Consider the following 26866-nt stretch of genomic DNA (forward strand, 5'->3'; position numbering starts at 1 on the left):
TGGCAATGACTTAAACCTTAGGCTACGATATGAAACGAATGAATGGAATAAGCACAGCGTGCTCACCAATCAAACAGCCGCGTTGCGCGCCTCAGTCTCTTGAAAACCAAACCAGTTCTCTCTTACAGTAGGCTAATAATAAGCTTAGATACAGATACATTTTCTACTTGTCCTACATGTTTGCATCTTTATCTTTTGCTGGTTTGCGCGACACACGCACATTTGTTAAGTGAAGTTCACTAAACATTAAGACTCGCTTAAAGTGTTCTGCGTAATGAAAATGTGCACATTAAATGGATTTAGTCGTGTTCAAATGATCACTAAACGTTTGTCATGACATCTCTCTGCTTGCATGATAAATATTATTTTAGAAATTAATAATTATTTTAGTTTAACACGACATACTTGTTCAGTGATAACTATGAAAAAAAAGATAAAAAGTCATAACGGTCTTATCATGTAAGTACAAATACAAATACTGTACAAATACTGGCTGTTACATGAAAATTTAAATATGTAATGTCATAATTATAAAGTTTTGCAAATTTACATGTGTAATTGTTGCATAAGGCTATACATTAATAAGTGTTTATTGATAAATAATTGTAAAATTTACAATAGAATGAACCACGAATAGTCGAGTGACTCATGTATTTTTAAAATAAAAAATCGACTAGTAGAAATCAGTAGTCTTGCAACCCCTATACTGTACAACATTAATTAGTATTTCATTATTGTAAAGGGTAAGTTAAAGGCTTATGTTACCTAGGTGTAGACGTCAATAAAACACAATCTAACAGGTAGAAAATTAAATTAGAAACAAACTTTTCAGAACGCAGCAAGTGCAACGCTGGTCATGCACATCATTTCCTGCAACAAAATTGAAAGCTAAGCCAAGATAGAGAAATAGCTGATCATAGCTGTACAGGGATAGCCATTTTTAAAATGAATTTATTAGCAGAGCTACTGCAAGAGATTTTTAGTGCTGGAAACTTCTGCGTCTTCATGAAGAGCAGGTCATGGTTGCTTAGCAACAGCAGACGCCACTGGAGCGCAAGCATAGAGCGCAGGCTACAGAGTGCTTTGGAAAAAAGGAGAAAGCGAGACAAGTCCGAGACGATAGAAAAATGTCTTGAGTCCGGACTCGAGTAATACAGCCCTATCTCACACTCAATGTTAGAGCTGCAACAAACGATTACTTTGATGATCGATTAACTCATCCAGATAATTATTACCTAATTATTAGAATGATTAATCAACTAAATGTTATACAGTTATACATATTCTAACAAAAGTAAATATAAAGGTAGTCACGTCAACTTTTGAAAGTTATATTACTGTTAGATAATTACAATGATTATATTATTATTTTTACAATACAAATAAATATATTTGGCAAAATGTGATGACAGAAGAGAGACATTCTCATTTACCATTTAATAAGACTGAATGATGCCCAATTATTTTTGTATAAATTATTTTATTGACAACATTAGCTCTCTTAAACACATTATAGTGTTATAATAATCAAAACAGAGCTAGATTAAGCTTTAATATCTGCAAACCTTACTAAAAACTGTCATGTTTTTTTTTTTTTTTTTTTTTTTTTTTTTTTTTGAATTTACTAATACAAATATTTTATCATAAGCTAGCTCTGCACTGGAGAGCTGCTTAATAAAAGAAAATCAAGCTGTAGTTCTAACTGAAAGCTAGACTGACAGTGTTTTTTCATATGTATTACTAAAAAGCTGCTTGAATTAAAGTGATATTGTATTAAGTGGTTTATAAATAAATGTGACTTGACTTTACTAGAGAAAAAGAAACATATCCACATCACTATGTTCAGATGCTTTCTGAACTGCTGCTCTTTTTTTTGCGGAATATAATTATTTACATATTCATCTAAACACTGCTCAACAGCTTCTGATTCTGCTTTGTTTGTACTTTAGAAGCATTGTTTGTGTCTTCTTCTATTGGATTTCCTTCGGGAGAGCTGGATTACAGTCTTAAACTACAGCGTCACACTGGTCAAACCGTGTTTTTGCAGGTACTTGCATTAGGTTATATGAGATCAAATTAGTATTTGTCGACAATTTTTTTATGGTCAATGTTGCTGATGAATTCAAATAATCATTTCAGCCCTACTCACTGAGAAGCAGTGTAAATGTGGCCAGTTTTCCTAATAATAATTTATGCATTTTAACTTGATGAGGTCACTAGAGCTACACAACACACTAAAGCATTGGTTGTTAGTCCTGGTCCATAGTGAATACTGTATGATCAGGGTTAATGTTGAGGTTATCTGGGACAATCGGTTCATGAATGCTTAAGTTAGCGAGCTGATTCAAGGGCGATTCACAAAATCTCCACAGGTCCAGTATTAACAGCCACTGAGAAGATGAATATATGAACAGGATTAAAGCTCTTTTATTATGTATTTTTGCAGAAGAAAGACATTAGTAAAAACAGTGAAACTCAAGGTTCAGTAAAGTAGATGGTAGATGATCTGTACAGCATAAAAACTGCCTTCATTTTAAGATGGTCAGACAGAAATGTCTTCACTCTGGTGTTTGCTTGGTGAGAATTTGTTAAGTGTGCTTTCAGCAGCCGCCATGCTACTAGAGATCCATTACTACAGAGACTCTCCAGAGGTGCAGACAAACAGATTTGTTTGTTTTGTCTGATCTCAGCTGTGCACAGCTGCTGTGGATTCGCTCAAACAAATTACCACCTTGACACATTTTAAAGCAACAAGCATCATTATCCAGAGATGCAGGTGTTCCTGACCTCATACACACACGTGGCACTGTGGGATAGTGTGTGGAGTTCTGTAGGAGAAACGTCAGGCTTACAAATGAGCCACCGAATCATGATCTGTCACGAATATTCCACAAACACAATGACACATTACCCTCTTTTAATTGAAATCCTTTTTAGACAGCATCAGTATGGAGTCACATTATAGCCAGTGTTGAGGAAGTAATGTGAGTCATATAATCAGATTTCTTTTTTAAGTAACTAGTAAAGTAACGCACTACTTTTAAATTTACAACAAAATGTCTGAGTTACTTTTTCAGATAAGTAACACCTGTTACTTTGTTTTCCAATTTATTGACTGACGCCTCCCCTCCCCTGTGTTGAGGATAATTCATTTCACCTGTAATGTGAAAGGGCCTTTACAGTTGGCAAAATTATAACCTTTGGGTTTTTTGCTATTAAAAAACAAGTAAGCAAGCCCAGGTCAGGTGACCAAGAGTAATGCAAAAGTACTGTAACTCATTGCTTTACATTTAGAGTAAATAAGTAACGCAGTTCATTACTTTTTGTTACTTATTGCCGTGTATAGACTGTAGAACATTTATATACAATGCAATAATGGATTTAACATCAAAATTTAAAGTCTAAATACTTTGGTGAGTTAATAAGTTCTCATTATTAACTAGTTGGTTATTAGCATGAATACTAATGGGATATTGGCTGTTTATTATTACTTAAAAAGCCCATATTAATGTCTTATTCTGCAAGACCTTATTCCAAATCCTTAATTCTACCCAATTCCTACCCAATTCTTAAAAGTAACTTTCTCCAACACTGTTTACAGCATTGAACTTACCTGATGTTTAAGAATGGTTTGAGTGTTGTGAACAGGCTTCTGTCTCTGCAGCGCTGAGGGGAGCAGTGTGATGCTGCAGTGAGACAGATATTAATATCCATCTGTGTGCACATCTCCTCTCCAGACTCTCTGCTGCTGCTACAAATGGACTGCAAAATAGAGCAATTACCACCAGAAGACAACAGCAGCTCCTCGTCGTTAGCACAGGGACCGCACTCGCACCTTCACGCGCCTGCGATTAAAGAAGAAACCCTCTGATTGTTGATTTGCACGATTTATGCCAAAGTTTGGGAGTTTTTGTTTGTCAGTCATGTTTGGAATGCTAATAAGTCACTGTGGCAGGAGCGTTTATTCCGGGCCCTCCTCGTGCTCGGCGCTCCTCTCACTCCTCCTGTTTCTGTTCTTGGGGGACGGCAGGTAATAATTAATCCTTTTATGTGTAAGAAGCCGAGCCGCTTCTATTGTTCTTCCTCTCGACTCAACCTGAGTGGGGTTGCCTAGGAAACCTTTGTGTGAAGGTTCAGTGTTCTCCAGCATTCAGATCCGCTCAGGTGTTCAGGACCGCTGTGTTTTCTGCTCAGTCCTGGATGTTTGGCATATATAATGTACTGTAGATTTGCCAAAGGAATGTTTGGAACTCACTAAAGCACAATAAGCCAAAGATAGAATTGTCCATTTTAGACCAAATGTTTGTGTTAAGTGTCTAATGTGCTGTTGCACTTTTGACTTGACTTTGTACACTGCTATATATTCTCTCGTACATAAAACTGAAGGATGAAATTTTCTTATAGCTTGAGAGATTTGAGCTGTCACCAACCAGAGATGAGTGAGTTTGAGAATCTCTTCCAGACTTTTGCAGCAGTGAAGAGAGCAGCAGTGTGTGTGTGTGTGTGTGTGTGTGTGTGTGTGTGTGTGTGTGTGTGTGTGTGTGTGTGTGAGTGTGAGTGTGAGTGAGTGTACCTACTTGACCATATTTTGGGGATACATTTGTACCCAAAAGTGAGCTAAACCTGACAAATAAACTCCAAAAACCTCCCTTTGGCGACGTCCTCATTTGTAAAACTGGTATAAAGTAAACAATGTTTTTATTTATTTATTTATTTTTAAATTGTAAAAATGCAGAAAGTTTTCTGTATGGGGTAGGTTTAGGTGTAGGGTTGGTGTAGGGCAATAGAATATACAGTTTGTACAGTATAAAAATCATTATGCCTATGAAATGTCCCCATTTAGATAGCTAAGTAAACGTGTGTGAACGTGTGTGTGTGTGTGTGTGTGTCTAACACACATTGTTCCTGACGGTCACTGTCACATCGTCATGTGTGTGTCATCCCTGTTGAAATATCCAGCATATGCTGGTTAGGTATGCTTTGAAGCATGGCTTCTGGTTTGAGCTGGTTTAAGCTGGTCCTAAGCAACTAGCTCCTGATCAGGACCAGCTTAAACCAGGTCATGACCAGCAGCCATGCCTCAAAACATACCTAACTAGCATATGCCGTTTTTTCAACAGGGATGTTCTCTCTGTGCCGGTCTAAGCATCGGCAGCGTTGGCAGTCAGGATCAGTGTTTAAGCTCACTGTTAGTGGAGTGACTCCTTTGAGTGCAAACATGGAAGTGCTGCTTGTGTGTTTGTATTAAGGTCAGGCAGCTGCAGCACTGAAGCACACAAGTCAAGTCAAGTCAAGTCACCTTTATTTATACAAAAAAGATTGTATCAAAGCAACTGAACAACATTAATTAGGAAAACAGTGTGTCAATAATGCAAAATGACAGTTAAAGGCAGTTCATCATTGAATTCAGTGATGTCATCATGCAGCTCAGTTCAGTTTAAATCGTATCTGTGCAATAATTTGCAATCAAGTCAATGATATCGCTGTAAATGAAGTGTCCCCAATTAAGCAAGCCAGAGGCGACAGTGGCAAAGAACCAAAACTCCATCTGTGACAGAATGGAGAAAAAACCTTGGGAGAAACCAGGCTCAGTTGGGGGGCCAGTTCTCCTCTGACCAGACGAAACCAGCAGTTCAATTCCAGGCTGCAGCAAGGTCAGATTGTGCAGAAGAATCATCTGTTTCCTGTGGTCTTGTCCCAGTGGTCATCTGAGACAAGGTCTTTACAGGGGATCTGTCTCTGGGGCTCTAGTTTTCCTGGTCTCTGCTGTCTTTCAGGGCTGTAGAGGTCCTTTCTAGGTGCTGATCCACCATCTGGGCTGGATACATACTGGATCCGGGTGACTGCAGTGACCCTCTGCCTTGGATACAGACTGGATCTGGTGGCTACGGTGTCCTCGGAATAAGAGAGAAACAGACTAATATTAGTGTAGATGCCATTCTTCTAATGATATAGCAAGTACATCGGGTGTTATGGGAAGTGTTCCTGGTTCCGGTTTACGAGCCTAAAAATCCTTTAACAGATTTGGATATTAGAAGTGTATTAGTGTGCTATGTGTAAGCCAGGTTAAAGAGATGGGTCTTTAATCTAGATTTAAACTGCAAGAGTGTGTCTGCCTCCAGAACAATGTTAGGTAGGTTATTCCAGAGTTTGGACGCTAAATAGGAAAAGGATCTGCCGCCCGCAGTTGACTTTGATATTCTAGGTATTATCAAATTGCCAGAGTTTTGAGAACAGAGCGGACGTAGAGGACTATAATGTAACAAGAGCTCATTCAAATACTGAGGTGCTAAATCATTCAGGGCTATATAAGTAATAAGCAAGATTTTAAAATCTATACAATGTTTGATAGGGAGCCAGTGCAGTGTTGACAGGACCGGGCTAATATGATCATACTTCCTGGTTCTAGTAAGAACTCTAGCTGCTGCATTTTGGACTAACTGGAGTTTGTTTACTAAGCATGCAGAAAAACCACCCAATAAAGCATTACAATAATCTAACCTAACACATCTCCTCCTGCTTTCTGTCTGGTGCTCATCAGAAGCGATTAATCCAGTCTGGAGAGAAGTTTCTCCTGCCAATCACGCTTGAATCTGCTACTCCAGAAATTTAGAGAGGATGCTGCTGAGAGAGACAGAAAGTGTGAGTGGGACATGCAGAAAGAAACAGAGAGAAGAAGAAAAAGTGGAGAGAAATGTTTGATGAAAGGCTTCTGGAGGTAAAGCAGGACCGATGTGACCTCAGCTTTAGCTGTCCTAGTCAAACAAATGGCCTCTGCGGGACGAGTTTCAGTCATTACGCGATCTCTGGACCCTCTCGGCTATAAAAGCTCCACTCGTTCACGATACTCCGTCTGAATGCGGCACTCGTGGAGGAAAGCGCCAGTGATTGACATGTCAGCACTTCTTGTCAGGGATTTATGCAGCCCGGCTGAAAATGCTCCTGCACCGCAAGGTCATAATTTAGCTTCCACTCGGTTTACCTTCTCCCTGATAGAATTGCTTGTAATTTATAGTATTGTTTTAATTAAATGGATTGAGAGAAGCCTAAGTGCCCACAGTTTTAAGACAAGCTATTTTTTAGGAAGTACTATCTGAATTCTAAAACTCCTGCCTGGGACAGACATAAAGTAGAGCAATAAAGCGAATGGCCACTAAACCAGGGATGGTTGTTAGTGGAATTAAATCATTATAGAAACGTCACATGTGCAACCAGACACAGCCACACCTGCACAAGAAAAGCCAGTCTTGTATTGTGAGCAGTGTTGGTGAACCCAGTTCAGGCATATGCAATCAGATTTTTCTGGAAGCATCCACTTTTCAATTATAAGCTGTTTACTAAACAGAATCTTGGGTTAGCATTTTAATTTCGTCCCCTGCTGACAAACATAAAACACAAAGATGCTCATTACACAGCTAAAATCTAAAATAAATATATATAGAGAGATGAAGATATGAAGCTAGCTTTAATTTCAGTGTATATTGTTGTTCTGAAGATTACAAACACAGGCCGACTGTAAGCAGTGCAGTTCCTGCTGAATCACTGCATCAGATGCTTTGGACTGTGTGCCACGGTACAAAAGACTGAAGAATTTGCCCTGTTTGCGGAAGGTGTTTGTGCCACTGGGAGCCGTCCTGTCTTAAAGATGGAACCAAACTGACCTCCAGTGGCCCAGAGAGAAAACTCCAGCATCCAGAGACCGTTCATTTTCACATATGTGCAGAGCGGGAGATTCTCATCAGTTTTTCATGCTGTCAGAGAGAAAACACTGATTTACTTCAGTCGAGAGTCTCTGTGATTATGTTAAAGCATGTAGCATCTCTTTTACAGACTCTCACAGGCCTGCAGTGTTTGTGTATCTAGTATTGTTTTGGAAAAGTGTTGAGTCACGATGTTTGGTGCCGCTTCTGTTTCTTAGAGAGAGAGCAAATCATACAGCCGTCCACAGGCCAGGCTCCGTTAGAAAGCTGCTTTCACAGATGATATATATGGACTTGTGTTGTGATCTGTGTTTTTGCAGGCAGCCCTCTGAACCTGACCTGCCGAGCGTTCTTTGGCTACAGCGGAGACGCAAGTCCTCTCATCTACTGGATGAAGGGAGAGAAGTTCATTGAGGACCTGGACGAAAACCGAATCAGAGAAAGCGAAATCAAGTAAGACGTTCATCCCAATGACATCCTTTCTTTTCATTTATCGAGAAGTCCGTGTCTGAATTTATGTGTGCAACAAAATTAATATATTGTGTATTTGTACACACATAAATATTTTACATTCACCTTGATTCAACCTCGTCAGAGTCATTCAGTGGCCATCGACGAGTGTTAAGACCTTCTCAGTAAAAGCATCCCATTAATTCTCAGCTGTCGGGATGGATATGAGCAGACAAGCTTCTTTCTCTTGTAATCTCCATCTAAATTTCATTGGCTCCATTAATAATGCAGTTCAGGCATATGCAATCTGAATCTGTGCTCACCTGAACTAGGTCTCCAAGCTGAATATGCTACACAAATGTAAGCAGTTGAAGGAAAATCTGGACAACTTGTTAAGATTTTACCAAACCCACAATCCCAGAAGCACTGGTTCAGCTCTTCACTGGCGCCTTAGTACAGCTCCCACAGAATCTTCAAGATTGGGCTAATAGTTGTCAATTCAAACCACAACAAGGACCACCAATATTCAGATATGGTTAAATTGTCCCACTGAATATTTGATATTATTGATGCAGCTCTGCTGTACTTCAGCCTAACAATGCTCATCAATGTCAAAATGTTTGAGATGGCCAATCAAACTAATACAACGCTTCAGCTTGTAACAGTATAAAAAAGTGTGAGATTTTATTTGTTTATTTGGTCAAATTGGACTGCTTTGAATTGAAATTAGCCTATATCATTTATATAGGGCTAATTCATGTAATCGCTACATGGTACACTTTATGGAAGAGAGACAAGGCACACATACTATATGTGACCCTGGACCACAAAACCAGTCTTAAGTGTCAATTTTTCAAAATTGAAATTTATACATCATCTAAAAGCTGGATAAATAAACTTTCCATTGATATATGGTTTATTAGGATCTGACAATATTTGTCTGAGATACAACTATTTGAAAATCTGGAATCTGAGGGAGCAAAAAAATCAAAATACTTAGAAAATCGCCTTTAAATTTGTCCAAATGAAGTTCTTAGCAATGCATATTACTAATCAAAAATTAAGTTTGGATATATTTACGGTAGAAATTTACGAAATATCTTCATTAAACATTATCTTTACTTAATATCCTAAAGATTTTTGGCATAAAAGAAAAATTGATAATTTTGACCCATACAATGTTTTTGGCTATTGCTAAAAATATACTCCAGTGACTTAAGACTGGTTTTGTGGTTCAGGGTCATATATATGTTTCAGTCAGTATACACACTGTATGTGATTTCTCTCAATGACTTTCACTGGAGCCCTTCAGACTTTCAGGGTGTGTTTGCTCATGCTGTGTCTGAATACAAGTATTTCTCTGCATTCTCTTGTCTGTGCTTCACATGTTAGCTGTCAGTTTGTCAGAACCTATCCTAGGGTTTCCCAGTTTCCCGATCCCAGTTTGTCATTCTCTATCTCCAGAGCGACTGAGGTCAACTGTGCCAGTGGCTGAAAGAGAAGTCATAGCCTGCTAATATTGAACAGCTGACTGTAATGACAGTAGAATTTCATTTCTCAATCTGAAACGTCCAGAATGCTCAGTGAGGTGCTTGAGATCCAGTCATTTTTTGCTCTCTGTCCACTATAAACACTGTGCTGAGTCTGATCTTTGCCGGCGTGCTGGACTCAATGGTCCTGACTTCACTGTAATGATGTCAAACATCCACAAACATGAAGAGGGCAGAACGTCACCTCATTTTTTTTGAACAAGAACAGAAACAATGTTTCTTTAATGACATGAATTCCTCATCATCATACTCTCTCTCTCTCTCTCTCTCTCTCTCTTTCTCTTTGCAGACGTAGTTTCCAAGGCAGCTGCAAAGAAAATACACTTTTTTCCTCTTGCTAACCCTGTTATTTTGTTCTTCCCCACAGTGCCCCACAGTGCTGGTGAAAGCTTGTTGTGTGTGTGTGTGTGTTATGAAGGATGGGATTATGCTAATCTAAATTTCAAAGTTTTATTAACTGTCAGTTCTTCATTTTCTTCACTGTTTCTGATGAGTGGTGTGGGTGTTAATAATTTCCTCAGTAGTCAAGTCACCTTTATTTATATAGTGCTTTTAACAATACAAATCATGCCAAAGCGGCATTACAGTATCAAATAGGAAAATAGTGTGTCAATATTGCAAAATGACAATAATAAACACTAATTTTTCAGTTAAAGGCAGTTCATCATTGAATTCAGTGATGTCATCATCAGTTCAGTTTAAATAGTATCTGTGCAATCAAGCCACCATATCACTGGATATTAAGTGTCCCCAACTAAGCAACAGCTGAGGTACATTTTCTGAAAACTATAAAAAATCATCCCTCAAGCATCCATTTGTTTTACAAATGTCAAACTTTCAAGACAAAATCAACAGTGTTATTTTGATATAATTTAGAATTTACCTTTGAATAGCTCATGACGCTTTGAGAAAGTGACTAAAATGTACAGAAATTGCAGTGAATATGCAAGTTAAAAAATGCTATCAAATCGGAAAAAATGCTACCAAATCGGAAAAAAATTCCTAGATATATAATTTTACAGTATGTAGGTGGAGTAGAGCCTTGTTTGAGGAAAATATGCTATAAGTGTGCATGTGAATCCTGAATGTACTGAAGAAATGTAGTGAAAAGTACTGAACAAATAGAGGAAAAATTTCCAAAATGTACATGGTCAGATTTTGGAATCACATCTATATCCACATCAGATCACAACAGAGAATCTTTTCTAGAGCAAAAAGTTTTTGTGTGTTTTTATTTTTGGATCCACAGCCATTTAAATTGTAGCCCTTTTAATTTGTCCTGACTTTTGTGTGAAAAATGTTGCTTATTAGTGATAGCATGGTGAGGATTGTGTGTTCAGCCAGTGATAACACAGGGAGGAGGCTGCCATCAGCATGAACTTGAGAGTGAATTTGATTTAAATCATAGGTGTTTGTTGATGATCAGTTTTCCCCTTCTTCTCTCCTCCAATCCAGAACTATTCGGGAGCACTTGGGAGAGCAGGAGGTGTCCATCTCGCTGACCATAGATGCCGTGGAGGAGAGTGACCTGGGAAATTACTCCTGTTATGTGGAGAACGGCCACGGCAGACGACAAGCCAACATTCAGCTCAGCCAGAGGGGTAAGAGACTGTCGTTTGTTCAGCTGTGAGCTGCTCAGAACTCTTCGGTGCCCGTTCTATAGTCTTCTATTCAGTTTATTCAAATTCTTTTTGAAAGAACATACATGTCAAATGGTCACCTTTATTTCTATAGTGCTTTATACAATACAGATTGTGTCAAAGCAGCTTTACAGTGTTAAACAGGAAAATAGTGTGTCAATAATGCAAACAAAATTCAGTTCTGGGGTAAAGCAGGTCTATAAAAGGACAATAGTAAACAGTCAATATTTCAGTTAAACTCCGCTGATTCAATGATGTCCAGCTTAGTTCAGTTATCTTCCAGTAGTGTCTGTGCAATCAAGTCCACAATATTTCCAAAATGAAGTGTACATAATGAAGGCGTTTTTTCCAGTATAAGTTTAAATCTGTTTTGTTTTATTTTGTTTATGGTAGAGCAGAAATTATGTCCATGTGGCTCACTGATCATTTATCAGCTATTCTCAATGTTAAAGTAGTTTTAGTGTAAAATCCAGTTGTAATTGGTCAATGTGACCAGTTTCTGGCAACAGGTAACACTTACTGATTTTCTAAAAGGCCTGAATTGGGGAAAACACAGTTATTGTTTGTGACCATATAATTTGAATGTAGAAATAACCCACCTCTGTTTTTTTTTTTTTCACGGAGTTCTGACAGGTCTGCATTTGTTGATTGTGAATGATGCTTCTTGACATCATAGTTGGATATTAAGGTTTGTTTCTTCCTTAGAGACCTAGATGCCTTAAGTTGAGAATATTTTTACATAGTAAATTATTTCTCTTTTAAAACATGAATCTGAAAATGGCTTTGATGGCAGACCAACCCTCTTCACTCTGAGAATGAAGCTGGGCAGATTATACTACAGTTGAGATTCACTCTTCACTCTGATGTTTATTTCATGCCTTCAGTGCTGTTTAGTAAATACATATCCATATGGACTGATTCGACTACACTGCAGCACTTGACACTTGTTTTTAAATCCAATGGCTCAGATGAGGGAAACAGAAAGATCTGTTTGCCTACAAATGCACGCCGTGTTGAGTTTGTTGGTGTTCTGCCCAGCACTCACACATCTGAGAGTTAGGCTTTTAATGACCAGTTACCATCAGATCCCAAAACCTGTGTGATCGATCAACACTAGACGCTTCCCTTCCCAACAGACACACAGAAAAAAAACGGCACGTCTCTAATTTCCAGCAGATGCATCAATGCGGCCGTTTCCTCTGACAAACAGTGAATCCATCAGCTTCCATCCTTCATTCCAGAACATTGAACACAAACACACAAAGGCAGCCATCATCAATGCTCTCTGACACGATCCAGAATGTCACTGGTGATGAACAGAGCTGCTGATGAAGACCTGACGTGACATGAAAGTCTGTCACAGCATGAACTCTGCCCATTTACAAAAGATTGATCTTCATCAGAAACCAATGATCCTCTTCAGTTTAATATCACAGCAGCGCCGGGATTTTCTCAGACAGACACCGAAGAAAAACTTCACAAACACATCGGTGGTCTTCGCCTCATTCAGACAGCCCCTGAATGACCTGCACTTCCATGGTGGACAGTAACAAAGTATTTTTACTTTGTTACTGTACTTAAGTACATTTTTCAAGTATTCAAATTGTCTCATGTTCTTTTTAACAAACCTCTTAAATCGGTTCATAAATCACACAATGCACTTGCAAACTGTATTGATCAGATAGCAGTGGTTCACCTCGTGTCCGGATTTTGCTGAGCTAGATGCTAGATGTGTTCCTAGGTCAACATATTTTAATCCAATTTTAATCCAAATTTATTCTTGACCATATCCCTACACCTAAATCTAGCCTTAACCATGAATAATCCCTAAAATCTGAGGAAATGATAGATGAATGACACTGATGTACAAGCACCAAACACTGATTGTATAAACTGGTTCTTTAAATCTGATTGGTTAATCACAGTGTTGATCCAGGAACATGTTGCACTTGGTAAAATCAGGTTCTAGACGGTTCTCCAGTCAATAACTCACTGACTCAAATGATCCAGTCAGAGCAAGTCCCACAAAATCATCATCTGTGATTAGAGAAGTTTGTGAAGTAAATCTGCTGCAAAAGCAGACATGAAATTCAAAACTAAATGCTTGAATGTGGACATGTCCATGTTTGTGTATCACCGTCTTAAAGGGGTAAAAACCTAATCTGATATTAAAATATCACATTTATTCCCATGCATCTTCCCTGCTGCCAAAGCCATTTCAAATTAACTTTAAACTAGCATGTCTGCACAGCGTTCTTCTTAAAACATTATACATTTTGCCCTATGTGATGTCTGTTTTAGAGTACAAATAAAAGTACATGTTTGAACAAATAAAGTGTCAATTATCCTAATTTATATTTTAATACATTTAATGTTTTGTTAGTGTAAGCCCCCCTCCACCAGGTATTTTTAGCAGTAGGATTATATAAAAATATGATATAAAATTCTTAAATATATAAGTTAAAATAAAAATAAAATAAATAAATAAATTATGTTTTATTAACAAAGTTCGGGAGGAGCACATTCAGATAATTAACCTAATTAACACGAGAGGTGCACAATCAGTAATCAACCCAATTAACAAGACAAGAGGTGTGTACTGTATATATATATATACACAGCAGACTTACCTCTGTTCCTTGACAGTTTTCCAGCATCCCTCCACCACCCCTTCTCCACACTTACAACTATTTCTTGTCCTAACCTGTAGGAGCTCAGAGCCTCCCCTTGTACAGCACGCTAAATATGCATAACCTTTACTCTGTTTTTTATATGTAAGTGTGAACTCATGCAACATTAACCGATCAGTACTTTTAACTTCTAATACGTACATTAAAAATCAAATCCTTTTGTGATTTTATTTGAGTAAAATTGAAAAGGAGTGCCCAGTACTTTTTTTTAGTGGAGTAATATGAGAATGAGAATGAACTTTATTGCCAGGTATGTTTACACATAAGAGGAATTTGTTTTCGTGGCAGAAGCTTCCGCAGTGCAACAGAATGACAGTGACAGAACAAAAAACACATAATAAAAGAATAAAAAATAGAAGAAGTAAGTAAGGAATAACAGTATACAAATTCACAATTGTATGTGCAGGTATATTACAATAGACAGTTTTTAGATGTACAGGTATATTATGTGCAGATTTGAAAAAAAAAGTGTGTGTGTTAGATATATGAGTGTATTAATAATGTTGTGTGTTCCACAGTTATTGTCAAGTGTTCATGAGATGGATTGTCTGGGGGAAGAAACTGTTCCTGTATCGGGCCGTTCTGGTGCTCAGAGCTCTGTAGCGTCGACCAGATGGCAACAGTTCAAAGAGGGAGTGTGCTGGATGTGAGGGGTCCAGAGTGATTTTGCCAGCCCTTTTTCTCACTCTGGATGAGTACAGTTCTTGAATAAAAGGGAGGGTTGTACCAATGATTCACTCAGCAGTCCGGACTACCCTCTGTAGTCTTCTGAGGTCAGATTTGGTAGCTGAGCTGAACCAGACAGTTACTGAAGTGCAGAGGACGGATTCAGCGATGACGAAGTAGAACTGTTTCAGCAGCTCCTGTGGCAGGCTGAACTTCCTCAGCTGGCGAAAGAAGTACAATGGAGTCAATGTGAATGTCCCACTTCAGGTCCTGAGAGATTGTGGTGCCCAGGAACCTGAATGACTTCACTGCAGTCACAGTGCTGTTCATGATGGTGAGTGGGGGGAGAGCAGGGGGGTTTCTCCTGAAGTCCACTATCATCTCCACTGTTTTGATCGTGTTGAGGTCCAGGTTGTTGAGACTGCACCAGACAGCCAGCTCTTTAACCTCCTGTCTGTAGGCAGACTCATCACCATCCTGAATGAGACCGATGAGTGTGGTGTCATCTGCAAATCTCAGGAGTTTGACAGGGGGGTCTTTAGATGTGCAGTCATTGGTGTACAGGGAGAAGAGCAGTGGGAAGAGAATGCAGCCCTGAGGAGCTCCAGTGCTGATTATACGGGTGCTGGATGTGAGTTTGCCCAGCCTCACTAGCTGCTGCCTGTCTGTCAGGAAGCTGTTGATCCATTGACAGACGGAGGTGGGCACAGAGAGCTGAGTTAGATTGGGCAGGAGGAGGTTTGGGATGATAGTGTTAAAGGCTGAGCTGAAGTCCACAAACAGGATCCTCACATAAGTCCCTGGTCTGTCTGGATGTTGCAGAACATAATGCAGTCCAATGTTTACTGCATCGTCCACAGACCTGCCTGATTTGTAGTCGTACTGAATGGGGTCGATAATTGTTGTGTTATTGTCCTTCAGGTGGGCCAGCACCAGTTTTTCAAATGACTTCATCACCACAGACATTAGAGCCACAGGCCTGTAGTCATTTAGTGCAGTAATTTTTTATTTCTTTGGGATGGGGATGATGGTGGAGCGTTTGAAGCATGAAGGGACTTCCACAGCTCCAGTGATCTGTTGAAGATCTGTGTGAAGATGGGGGCCAGCTGGTTATCACATGATTTCAGACAGGCTGGTATAACACAATCTGGGCCTGGTGCTTTTTTCCTTTTCTGCTTCTGGAAGACCTGGCACACCTCATCCTTGCTGATCTGAATTGCAGGTGTGGGGAAGAGGGGTGTTGCAGGAGGTGTGAATGGTTGTGTGGAGAGGTGTTCAGGGCGGGTGTTGGGTGTTTTTTCAAACCTGCAGTAAAACTCGTTCAGATAGTTTGCCAGTTGTTGATTCTCTGTAGTGCTGGGGGATGGTGTCTTGTAGCTGGTGATCTCCTTCAGACTTTTCCACACTGATGCTGAGTGGCTGGAAGTGAATTGAGTCCTTGTTTTTTCAGAACAATTCCTCTTTGCAACTTTGATCTCCTTTTCCAGTGTGTATTTAGCCTGTTCATACAAGACATTGTCCCCCTTCCAGTAAGCATGTTCTTTGGCCTGACGGAGCTGTCTGAGTTTTGCAGTGAACCATGGTTTGTCATTGTTGTATGTTAGATGAGTCCTGGTTGGAATGCACATGTCTTCACAGAAACTGATATACGATGTTACAGTCTCTGTGAGCTCATCCAGATCGGTGGCAGCAGCTTCAAAAACATTCCAATCAGTGAGGTCAAAACAAGCTTGTAAATCCTGCTCTGCTTTATTAGTCCATCTTTTTACAATCCTTAATACAGGTTTAGCTGATTTTAGTTTCTGCCTGTAGGTCGGTATAAGATGAACCAAACAATGATCAGAGTGCCCCAAAACTGCCTGTGGAACAGAGTGATATGTGTAACCCAGGTTAAAATCTGTCAATATATATATTAAATGGTTGTATATTGGTTCTGCCGTCCCCGTCCCTTTAATTTGCCTGTGTGGAGTACGTGCCCTGCGACCTCACGTAACCCCAGTCACGTGACTGTGCTTAGCCAATCGCGCATTTGAGCGCAAGTGTTTAACCGGACTGCGGCGTCTTCCTCATTCAGAGGTGTGGGGAAGCCGATCGACAGCTGTGGACAGAATAACTTACTGGCTGCAGGGAATTTGTCACCGCCATCAGGTTATATTTACATAGAGGAACTGGTGAGTAATCTGAATGAATGAACTACATGCTGGAAGCTAACATATTAAGTGAGCAACACTGAACATTAGCATTAGTGTTTGCCTTAACATTGGCATTGGCTGCTTTAAACAAATGGTTTTGATTCATTTTATGCTGTTGTGAAGGTTGCCATTTTTTTTTTTGGTATACAAATAGATTTGTTTGCACTAAGTGTGTTTACATGCACTAAGGAAATCAGATTACAGTACTGTTGGATTATTTATTTGAACTTTGTGCAGGCAATACAACTTTAATATAGCACTTTTGACTGTGTTGTCAAGCACTTAATGTTTATTATTTGTAGGTTGTACATTTATTGATTATTTTGTAATAATTTGAATTGTGTACACATGGAAATGATATTTGAGTGTGGAATTAGCTAAAGTTCAATGCAAACTTAGTTCCAACTTAACCCTGTTATTTACTGGTCCTGTTGTTGCACTACAGGCCAGGTTCTCTTTCTCTCTGTCTTGAGATGAATATTGGCGAGCTGAATTACTGCGGCTAGGAGCCTACCATCCATGCAGCATCCACTGAACAGCCGTCCTACTGGTCTGGTAGGAAGGTTGTCTGCAGCCTGTCCCCCACACACTTCTCCATAGACTAGCGCTTCAGTCCCATATGCACATCCTTTCCCTTGACGAACAATAACCTATGGACTTATCAATATAAACTCTCATAAAACCCTTGTGGGTTGTCGCGTTGGTCTTGAAGCAACCAAACATCGCTGGGACAATTTTCTCCATTTTTTTGTTCTTGTGTGTGGTATTTGCTGTAATTGTTATTATCATATCTTACTTGAACAATAACCTCAGAGTGCACTTAATTATAAATGGTTGGAATAAAAACTGTAAATATTTTGGGTTTTTCCTATTTTTTTCCTTCATTATTTCTGGTTTTAAATATTGTTTAATCACTTTTCAATACATGGTATCTGCACCAAATTTAAATTCATGTTTCTGTGTTGTTACTGACCACCAGCTCCTGTAGCCGAATTTAGACTTCTGTGATTTAACTAGCCTATATTGTTTATTTCCATAGCTATCTATTCAACTTATTATAGCTAACATTAATGACATATTAATATTGGCTAGTAAGTCTCAAAGACCCGTTATATATGCATTTTTTATTGTGGTGTAACAGTGATCCAATATATTACTGTCTCTGGTGGGACATGTAATGTGCTGTCTGTATTTTGGCAGTTCACGGGAGAGATTTGCTTTATTAAAGTCTCCAAGAATAATTCAATCTGAGTTCAGGTGTTGTTCTGTCTCTGTGATCTGATCATTGAGTTTCTGTAAAGCCAGGCTTATGTGCACTTGTGGAGGAATGTAAGCATTCACGAGAATGAATGAGTGAAACTCCCGTGGCAAATAGAACAGCTTGCAGTTAATGAAGAGTTTTTTTTCTAGATCTGAACAGCACATCTTCTTTAACACTGTTACATCTGTACACCACTTTTTGTTGATGTAAAAGCATGTCCCGCCGCCACGCAATTTCCCCATTGATTCTGCATCGCAGTCCACTCTGAACAGCTGAAATCCCGGCAGATGAAGCGCGCTATCTGGAATGGCGTTGTTTAGCCAAGTTTCCATGAAACACAGAGCAGCAGAGTGAAAGAAATCCTTATTTGTCTGGGAGAGCAGAAGGAGTTTGTCCGTTTTGTTGGGTAGAGAGGGGAGGCTCGCCAGATGGATGCTAGGCAACGGCGTTCAAAATCCACACTTCCTAAATTTCACAAGAGCGCCGGCTCTCTTCCCCCGTCTGCGCGTCCTGAAGCGTGTGATCAGCGCAGTTGCTCCGCCGACAAAAATGTCCGTGTGTGGTGCCGAATGTCCAGCAATTCGTGTCTGGTGACACTGATTGCAGGAATATAACTAAAGACAGGACAAACTAACAAAAACAACTGCAGCGCACGTCATGGAGGCCGACATTTTGCATCGGCGCCAAGTACTGATTGCGTTTTTATATATATTTGCAGACATTTACATTTAGTCATTTTGCAGACGCTTTTATCCAAAGCGACTTACAATTGGGGGATACATAAGCGATTCTTCTTAAAGAGGCAAACAGACACAGGAAGTGCTTGCAATACCAAGTTTTAAACATTTTTCAAATAAGTACAAGCTAGAGAGCGAAAGAATAAATAAAGAGAAAGACTTTTTTTTATTTAAACGAAGTCAAGTAGCTTAGAAAGAGATGAGTTTCCATCTGTCGCTTGAAAATTGTCAGGGATTCAGCATTCTGGATAGGGGTGGGAAGATCATTCCAACCCCTATCCGGTAGCAGTATCCGATTAATATTTTATTAGGATATCTGTACTTTTCGCTAACTTTGGTATTTGTTTGACATGTTTAATGCAAACAGGATGGAAAGAACAATGTTCTAAAAAGATGAAGAGACGTTTCAGTCTAACCTGATCACATTGCTGATTGACAGCGTGAGTGTTTGCTGATGTATGTCGAGCATATTGTAACTGTCTCTGTCTCTCTGTCCATCTCTCAGCAGAACTCATGTATACGGTGGAGCTGGCTGGAGGTTTGGGAGCCATTCTGCTGATGTTGATATTTTTGGTGTCCCTGTATAAGTGTTACAGAATTGAACTCATGCTCTTCTACAGAAATCACTTTGGCAGTGAGGATGTGGATGGAGGTAAGGAATTTTAGAAAGAAGTTTCAACAATCTCCATAGAGATCATAGAGAGAGCACTGTGGAATTCATCAATATTCCTGAGCCATTATGGTGGACCAGTTTTGCCTGGGAATCAGTGAAGAGGCACAAGGCAATAAAATGCTTTATTGACCAGATATATTTTCATTTTCAACATTAACGTGATTCCCCAAGATTGATTGTTGGTTGGTTTTGTGTCCCTCAGATATAGGCTGATTGCATATAGGAATAAGAATAAATATTGATGCACCTAATAATTAAATAAATAATTTCCTAATAAATAATCATGAGTTTCTTTGAACCATTTCTGTTAAATAACTTGCACAATGACCGTGTGAGCCAACACCTTTAGTCAGCTGTTTCTCGTGGCCCTTTTTCCTAATTGCTTATATTATATAATATATTCTCTGCGAGGTGATTCCTGTCCAGATAAACTGAAGAAAAGTACCAAGTTCCAATTCAAACCTTTCATGTGCTTTGGAGATCTGGATCGCTCATGAACGTAGCCAGTGTGAAGGGAATAGGGTAGTTTTCACTCAGGATCTTAAATGCTGCTGCAGTTGCAGGTTATGAATGCTGCTAGTGTGGAGGAAATCTGTTTGACTGTGATTCTCCATTCTGTGTGTGTTTTAGAAAATAAAGACTACGATGCATACGTGTCCTACACAAAAGTGGATCCAGACCAGTGGAGTCAAGAAACCAGAGAGGAGGAACGTTTTGCTTTGGAGATTCTGCCAGAAGTTCTGGAAAAGCATTATGGTTATAAACTCTTCATTCCTGACAGGGACTTGATACCAACTGGAAGTAAGTTAGATTTGTTGCAAAGTGTGTCTGAGTGTGTGTGTGTGTGTGTGTGTGTGTGTGTGTGTTTTTGTTTGTTTGTTTCTTTTTTTGTGTGTGTGTGTTTGTGTGTGTGTGTATGTGTGTGTATGTGTGTAGTGCTGCATCTTCATCCTATCGAGTGCTTCATGTTTATTTTCAGCATCAAGTACCTATTGTTTAATAAGCTTTTTGTTTGGTTGGTAATTCTCTCGCAATTCAAAGTAATATTTATAATAGTGTTTTGAGTGAAGCTTCTTGAAAATGATTTGCTTCTTGTTCGCTTGTATATTTTTATTTGCTGGTCTGACTCAACTCATCTGTCTTGCCCCTTTCACTTTTATTTCACACATTTGTGTGAGTTTTGTCTACATTCATGTCTGTTGTCCGGGGACTGTTAGATGTTAATATGGGACGAGGTGCTCACAATCAGGGCTAAGAAAGCATTGATTCATGTTTGTGTTTAGGAGATATTGGCTCTTCATTGAGCAGCTCAAACGGTGTTTGATGTAAATCAGTTCGCGGATGTGAACAACTAAAAATGAAAGGAAGCGTAAGTTTATGTTACTCTGTTAGCTCTGTTAGCCCTGCAGCTACAAGTCCCATATTAAACTGGATAAACTGGTGATAGTAACTGAAAATCCTAAGGCAAAAAGACACAGTTATGCCAGTTTCTCTTGTGGAAGTCCTCGCTGGTTTGTTTCTCTGATTGACTTCTGCTGAATTGGCAGTTCAGACTTTCAATGTTGAAATATTTATGTCTAGGTTTCAGCAGTGATCATTTCCAGGATGACACAAGACTCCTTAGAGGTATTCTTCTGTGGCCTTTTCCACTTGTGTCAACAAATCTGACTTGCACCTTTTTGCAGACTTCACCTTTGGGGGAAATTGGGACGTGGAGCTGAGTTGAACCGGGATTCAGGTTGAGCTGTACACCATCATATGTTGTCAATGTAGAAAATGAGATAAAGCGATCGACTTGAATGAGTCTAAGAGAGGCTTTGGGAGTTTCTCCTGTTAGAGAGCGAGTGGGGTTTGGACAGTGTTATTATGTTCTTCCATTTCATTTGTTGTGAAGTAAGGCTAGAGAGAGATAGGGAAGAGATAAGAAACTCATAGAGCTTGATTACTGCATTTAACAAGAAGACTTTTTTGACTAAATGTGTTACATTACTGATGTAGTAGGGCTGGGCGATATAACAACATTATTGTATGTAGACAATGTCGATGAGTTAGGTAACAGATGATTATTGACAAAATTGAAAAAAACCTGGAAAAAAGTGGTTCCAATACTGGAAATAGGATGCGTAAGGTCAGTAATCAAATTACTTGTTATAAAATTAAACCCACTTATTGGTCCCTGTGTGCGCATTTTAATGCAATTTTAAAAGATTCAAATGCAAGAAGATGAAAGAGAACTCATTTCTGGACTCGCGTACTGTTTTCTGTGCGACACGAAAACTAGACTGAGGTCTGTTTCTGTCTTCTTCCACTTGAACTGACAAATACACACAGAATCATATTAAAATATCCCTGTAAACACAGATGGTTATGTCTTAAGTAAATGTAAACAGTTGAGAAAGAAAACACGGGTGTATAGCCGACTGTGTCTTCTCAGGTGATAATGCCAAAAAGAAAGAGAAACATCTGAAAAATAGGCGTATTTTATTCAAGACATTACTTTGTGACACCAACATGCATTTATCATTCTTACAATCACCAGCAGAATGTCCACCTTCACCATGATGAACTTAGGGTTCTATTAAACTTTTCTCAACAGTTCTCTTCACAAAATGAAATTAATTTCAAACACATTTAATAAGAACAGAGCAGAAAAGCTAATGTTTTCTTAAGAAACTTAAAAAAGTAAAACTAACATGTAACATGTTAATAATTAAATTAACTGAATCGCTGGCTATCATTAGATAAAGTGCAGCCAAACTGAACATGGTTTTGTGTTTTTGGTGCATAAATTGTTTTTATTGTTGGTAATGGTGTTTCCTGCAGTGGCTGGTCTTCGGTAGACAATATTATTGCTTATCGCAATATATTATTTAAGGCGATTATTGTTAAGATATTTTTTTCACACAAATACACACCGAGTTTTGTTTAGATGAGGATTTGTGTTCAATGTCTGTCCTGTTCTGCCTTCTATGTTTGCAGTGTGTTCATTGAGTCATTCTGCTGTTTTTATTTCACATATTAGTGAAGTTTGACAGAGAGTTTTACATACAGTGCTGGGCTATGGTAGTATTCACCCTGAACAAAACTGGCTTTAAATCAGATTTCACTTATAATTTGCTAGTAAATTTCAAAAAGAGTGTCTTTAAAAACATTTTTTATAGCGTAGATAACATTAGATTTGTGTTTTCTTTTTATTTGCATGCTGTCAATATGTCATGTTAGAATAAAAGCAAGAATGATGTTAATATGTTTGCTGGATTTGAAGATGTGGAAGCCACTGATGCTCTGTCTCTCTCTCAGCGTATATTGAGGATGTGGCTCGCTGTGTTGACCAGAGCAAACGTCTCATCATTGTCATGACGCCCAACTATGTGGTGAGGCGCGGCTGGAGCATCTTCGAACTGGAGACGCGGCTGCGCAACATGCTGGTCACCGGCGAGATCAAAGTCATCCTCATCGAGTGCGCCAAGCTGCGGGGAATCATGAACTACCAGGAAGTGGAGGCTCTCAAACACACCATTAAACTGCTGACGGTCATCAAGTGGCCGGGTCCCAAGAGTAGCAAGCTCAACTCCAAGTTCTGGAAGCAGCTGCAGTATGAAATGCCCTTTAAGCGGCCCGAGCCCAAGCTGTCGCATGAGCAGGTGCTGGACGTCAGCGAGCAGGGCCCGTTCGGAGAGTTGCAGGCCGTGTCTGCCATCTCTATGGCCGCGGCCACCTCCACTGCCATGGCCACTACGCATCCCGAGCTGCGCTCCACCTTCCACAACACATACAACACGCAGGTGCGGCAGAAGCACTACTATAGGAGCTACGAGTATGACATTCCCTCATCTGGGACCCTCCCGCCGCTGTCCTCGCTGGGCAGCCAGCACATCTACTGCAATATCCCCATGACTCTGCTAAACGGCCAGCGGGTGCAGGGCAAGCCGGGCCACGAGCAGCAGCAGGCCTTGGAGGAGCAGCACATCAACAATGCCATGCTGCCGCTGCTACCCCGGGAGACCAGCATTTCCAGTGTGATCTGGTGACGCGGTCGGAAAGAGACATTTCTGCTAGTGGCACTTATTAAGACCCTTACAATCTGCTGCTGTTGACTTTGCACCACGATTCACACACAGGGGGCAGAAACCGAAGGGACAGTTTGAGGGGACACTGATAGCACACGTACATCACAGAGATGTCTATTTGACATCTACATTTACATCTGGAAGATGTATTTTTTTAGTGTGTTTGCTCATCTGCAATACATCTATAGGACGTTTCCTATTAGATGTCAAATAAACATCTTAAAGACATCTAATAGACGTCTTTGATTTAGAATGTGCATAAAACTGATATCTTACAGACGTCTGTCAGATGTTTGTACAGCAGATGCTTTCCAAATCAAACGATCTTAAACAGACGTGCAGATGTACGTGTGCTATCTGGGGAGGTTAGTTTTCTCACAGACAGCTCCTTCATACTCTCTCAAGGAATACAGGGTCTTGTACATATGTTTGTGGTTTCTTTGTAGCATTGGAATTTTTTTCTTCTTTTTTTTCAAATGTCTGATTTGTACTTTTCCCCTTATAAAATGACTGAGCAGAGACACGCGAGACAGAGTAAAGGCTGACCTGTTGTGTTTTTCTCTTAACTTGTAGTTTTCAAGTACAATACTTGTTTTTATAGAATTTATGGGATTGTGAATTTTTTTTTTCAGTTGGTGAGACGTCTCTACTTTGATGAAAAACACCATTATGCAAATGCTCCTGAGGCCTGAAAGCTCTTCTTCTTCCTGAATGAATGAGTGAGCAGATGACGTTCAAGAGGAAAAACGATGTCGTTATGAAGCTCTAGTGTCTCTGCTGCTCTCAATTTCTCTCTCTAAGCTACTGAGACTTTCTGTTAGAAAAGAAAGAAAACACAGCTTTGCTGTTCAGCTTGGTAGGAAGAACTTAAGAAAAACTGTATTATTATTTAAAAAAATATATATATATATTTTTATAACAAAAGGATTTGCTTGGGAAGACACACGGTAGTTCACATTTCATTAATTTCACTAATAGAAGCACTGGAGGGACATTTAACCACCTATTTCAGAGAAAAAAACAAAAGTTTTGATAATGGTCCTGTCAAATCATGGATGAGCAAGGGAAAACCACTTGCTGTTTTTATTTTCCCCACAATACTGTCTTTCATTTCTGAGTGTGCATAACGATTAGATATGTATTCTATTTATTATAATTATCAATATTTCACATCAGAAAAAGTGCTTACGATACAAATCCATGTCTCTAAATAATTACATGATTCTCTTCACCACACATTGAAACCTGTTCTCCTCCACTGTAGTGCCTCCTGATGCTCCACCAGAGACACCATCCACAGGTTAAGAGAGTTACTGCATCTCTCACCGTTTCTTAGGTACTGCCATGACACCACTGCTCTCCTGCTCAGCCGTGTTTCTCATTCTACTCTAGTGATCGTAGAAGAGAAGGAGCAGACCTGGGCCAGTTTTTACCTCATTTTATACTAAGGGCCAGTCCTGTGTTGGTCACTAGGGGCAGCTTACATACATTAAGGGAAGAACAGTTAGGGGTCGAGTGAATGTCCGGTGTATTTACAGGAGGGTTAGTTATCATGCCCTCTTATGCTGGACAGTCCAGGCATTTCTTTGTGAAGCTGCCCAGTCACACACAGCGAAGATGTTCAGTTTAGTGTTAGATGCCATGTCTTTTATTTGCCTCACTGTCAATCTAATGAAGGCTTTAGAACTCTGTTAGCATGTAAATGAAGTGAAACCAAAGCTGGCAGTTAGCGATGGGAACATGTATATTGCCTTCTCAGATGCACTGGTGGATATTTGGGGAAACTGAACCAGGAAATAGTGTAGCTGAAATGGCTTATGAGGGGGTAAAAGTGTTCAAACCATACAGAACAGCATAACGTCATGGCCAGACCCCACGTCCTGTTCACAGTGTTTATTTGATCAGCTGTGCCAAAAGAGTCATTTTTTAACATAAGGAACAGATTATATGCAAAAATCTGTAACTCTCAAAGGTGGCGAGAAAAACAACAGGGTCGTCAAGCATTTCATCCCAAACAGAGCCCAGATTCCCAGTTTGTAAATGTCACCTCGGTTCAGAATAATCTGTTGGTGCTGAACTTCTGATCTGAGAGGACACCAATCTGATTATTTGAACGTTATTATTTTAATTGATCATATTTTTTACAAGGCTTTTTTTTTTATTGTATTTTATGTCATATTGTGTAAATATAAATTGAAATGGTAATAAAATTAAGACAATCTAGTGACATTCATGAAATAAACTGTTGGCATTTTCCAAGAGAATGGCCAATTGTTTCATGAGCATTTCTGATATTACTGATCAAAATAAGAATAACAACAACAATAATAATGATAATAATATATAGCACAGAATTTGTCTCTGGCACTTTCACCAATCTTACACTAAAGATTAAGGTTCTGTTTGTCTCCTGTCTTGAAAGTTTCTCTTTTTTTTGTTCTGTATCTGCAAGGTTAATTTAAGAGAAACTGTCATTAATAAAATACACATTTAATAATATTTTATGTCATCTAGTTTCTTTGAGTGAAACAGGGTTAGCATGATATTCAAAGGTTTATAAATGCATGTCATAGTTGAATGGTTCAGCTTTCTGTTCTGTAAGTTGGTGTGGATATATGTTATATGCAATATTCTGCTTTTTGAACATTAAATCATTTGTTAAAGAAAGGAGATCAGCAGGTGCGTATGTAGACTAAGAATGCATTTCTAGGTTGCAACAATCTGTTCTTTTTACGCAATCACAAAAGCACAATAATAAACTGGAGCAGATGATCTTTTCTACAAAACAATTATTAGGGGATAAGGGGAACCCTAAGCCAGGATACGTACTAATATTGTGTACAAGTATTAATAAATAATCATTATATTAAAAATACAAAATGAATGCAGGCCTGAGGTGTCAGTTATTCAGTTTTAACCATGGTTATGACATCTTGAGACATCTTTTTATGTTGCTGTCCCAAATATATAGCCCTACTATCTTAGATATCTTACTTATAAAGAGCCCAAGCTTTTGTTTCCAGTATTCTTTATCAGAACTACAAGTCATAACAATGACAAAGATTCACTATTCATTAATACATTTCTAGACAATTGCAAGAACTGATATTGCTGTTAGCCAGTTAGACGGAGAATGCTGTGCGGAGCAAACACAACCCACAACTAAATACGTATTTTGCATGCTACAGTACAGAGTATGACAGCAACAGTTTTTAAAAGAATTGCTCCACTTTCAGA

At 39.2% G+C, this 26866-nt stretch overlaps 1 protein-coding gene across 4 annotated transcripts in view; it reads left to right on the forward strand.

Annotated features, from left to right (window-relative positions):
- LOC109112414 (interleukin-1 receptor accessory protein-like 1-B) overlaps positions 1-26128 on the forward strand; it is a 215856-nt gene extending 189728 nt beyond the window's left edge. The window contains exons 7-12 of one of the 4 annotated variants that reach the window (XM_042766929.1): positions 8021-8153; positions 11156-11301; positions 19392-19538; positions 20190-20360; positions 21141-21185; positions 22860-26128. In XM_042766929.1, the coding sequence (XP_042622863.1) occupies positions 8021-8153; positions 11156-11301; positions 19392-19538; positions 20190-20360; positions 21141-21185; positions 22860-23590 (1373 nt within the window). In that variant the 3' untranslated portion in view covers positions 23591-26128. The remainder of the gene's footprint in view (positions 1-8020; positions 8154-11155; positions 11302-19391; positions 19539-20189; positions 20361-21140; positions 21186-22859) is intronic. The other 3 variants (XM_042766930.1, XM_042766931.1, XM_042766933.1) reach the window with 3 other exon arrangements.
- The last annotated feature ends 738 nt before the right edge of the window (positions 26129-26866 follow it).

Source organism: Cyprinus carpio, chromosome A11, assembly GCF_018340385.1.
Source record: "Cyprinus carpio isolate SPL01 chromosome A11, ASM1834038v1, whole genome shotgun sequence".
In the NCBI taxonomy this organism is placed as follows: domain Eukaryota; kingdom Metazoa; phylum Chordata; class Actinopteri; order Cypriniformes; family Cyprinidae; genus Cyprinus; species Cyprinus carpio.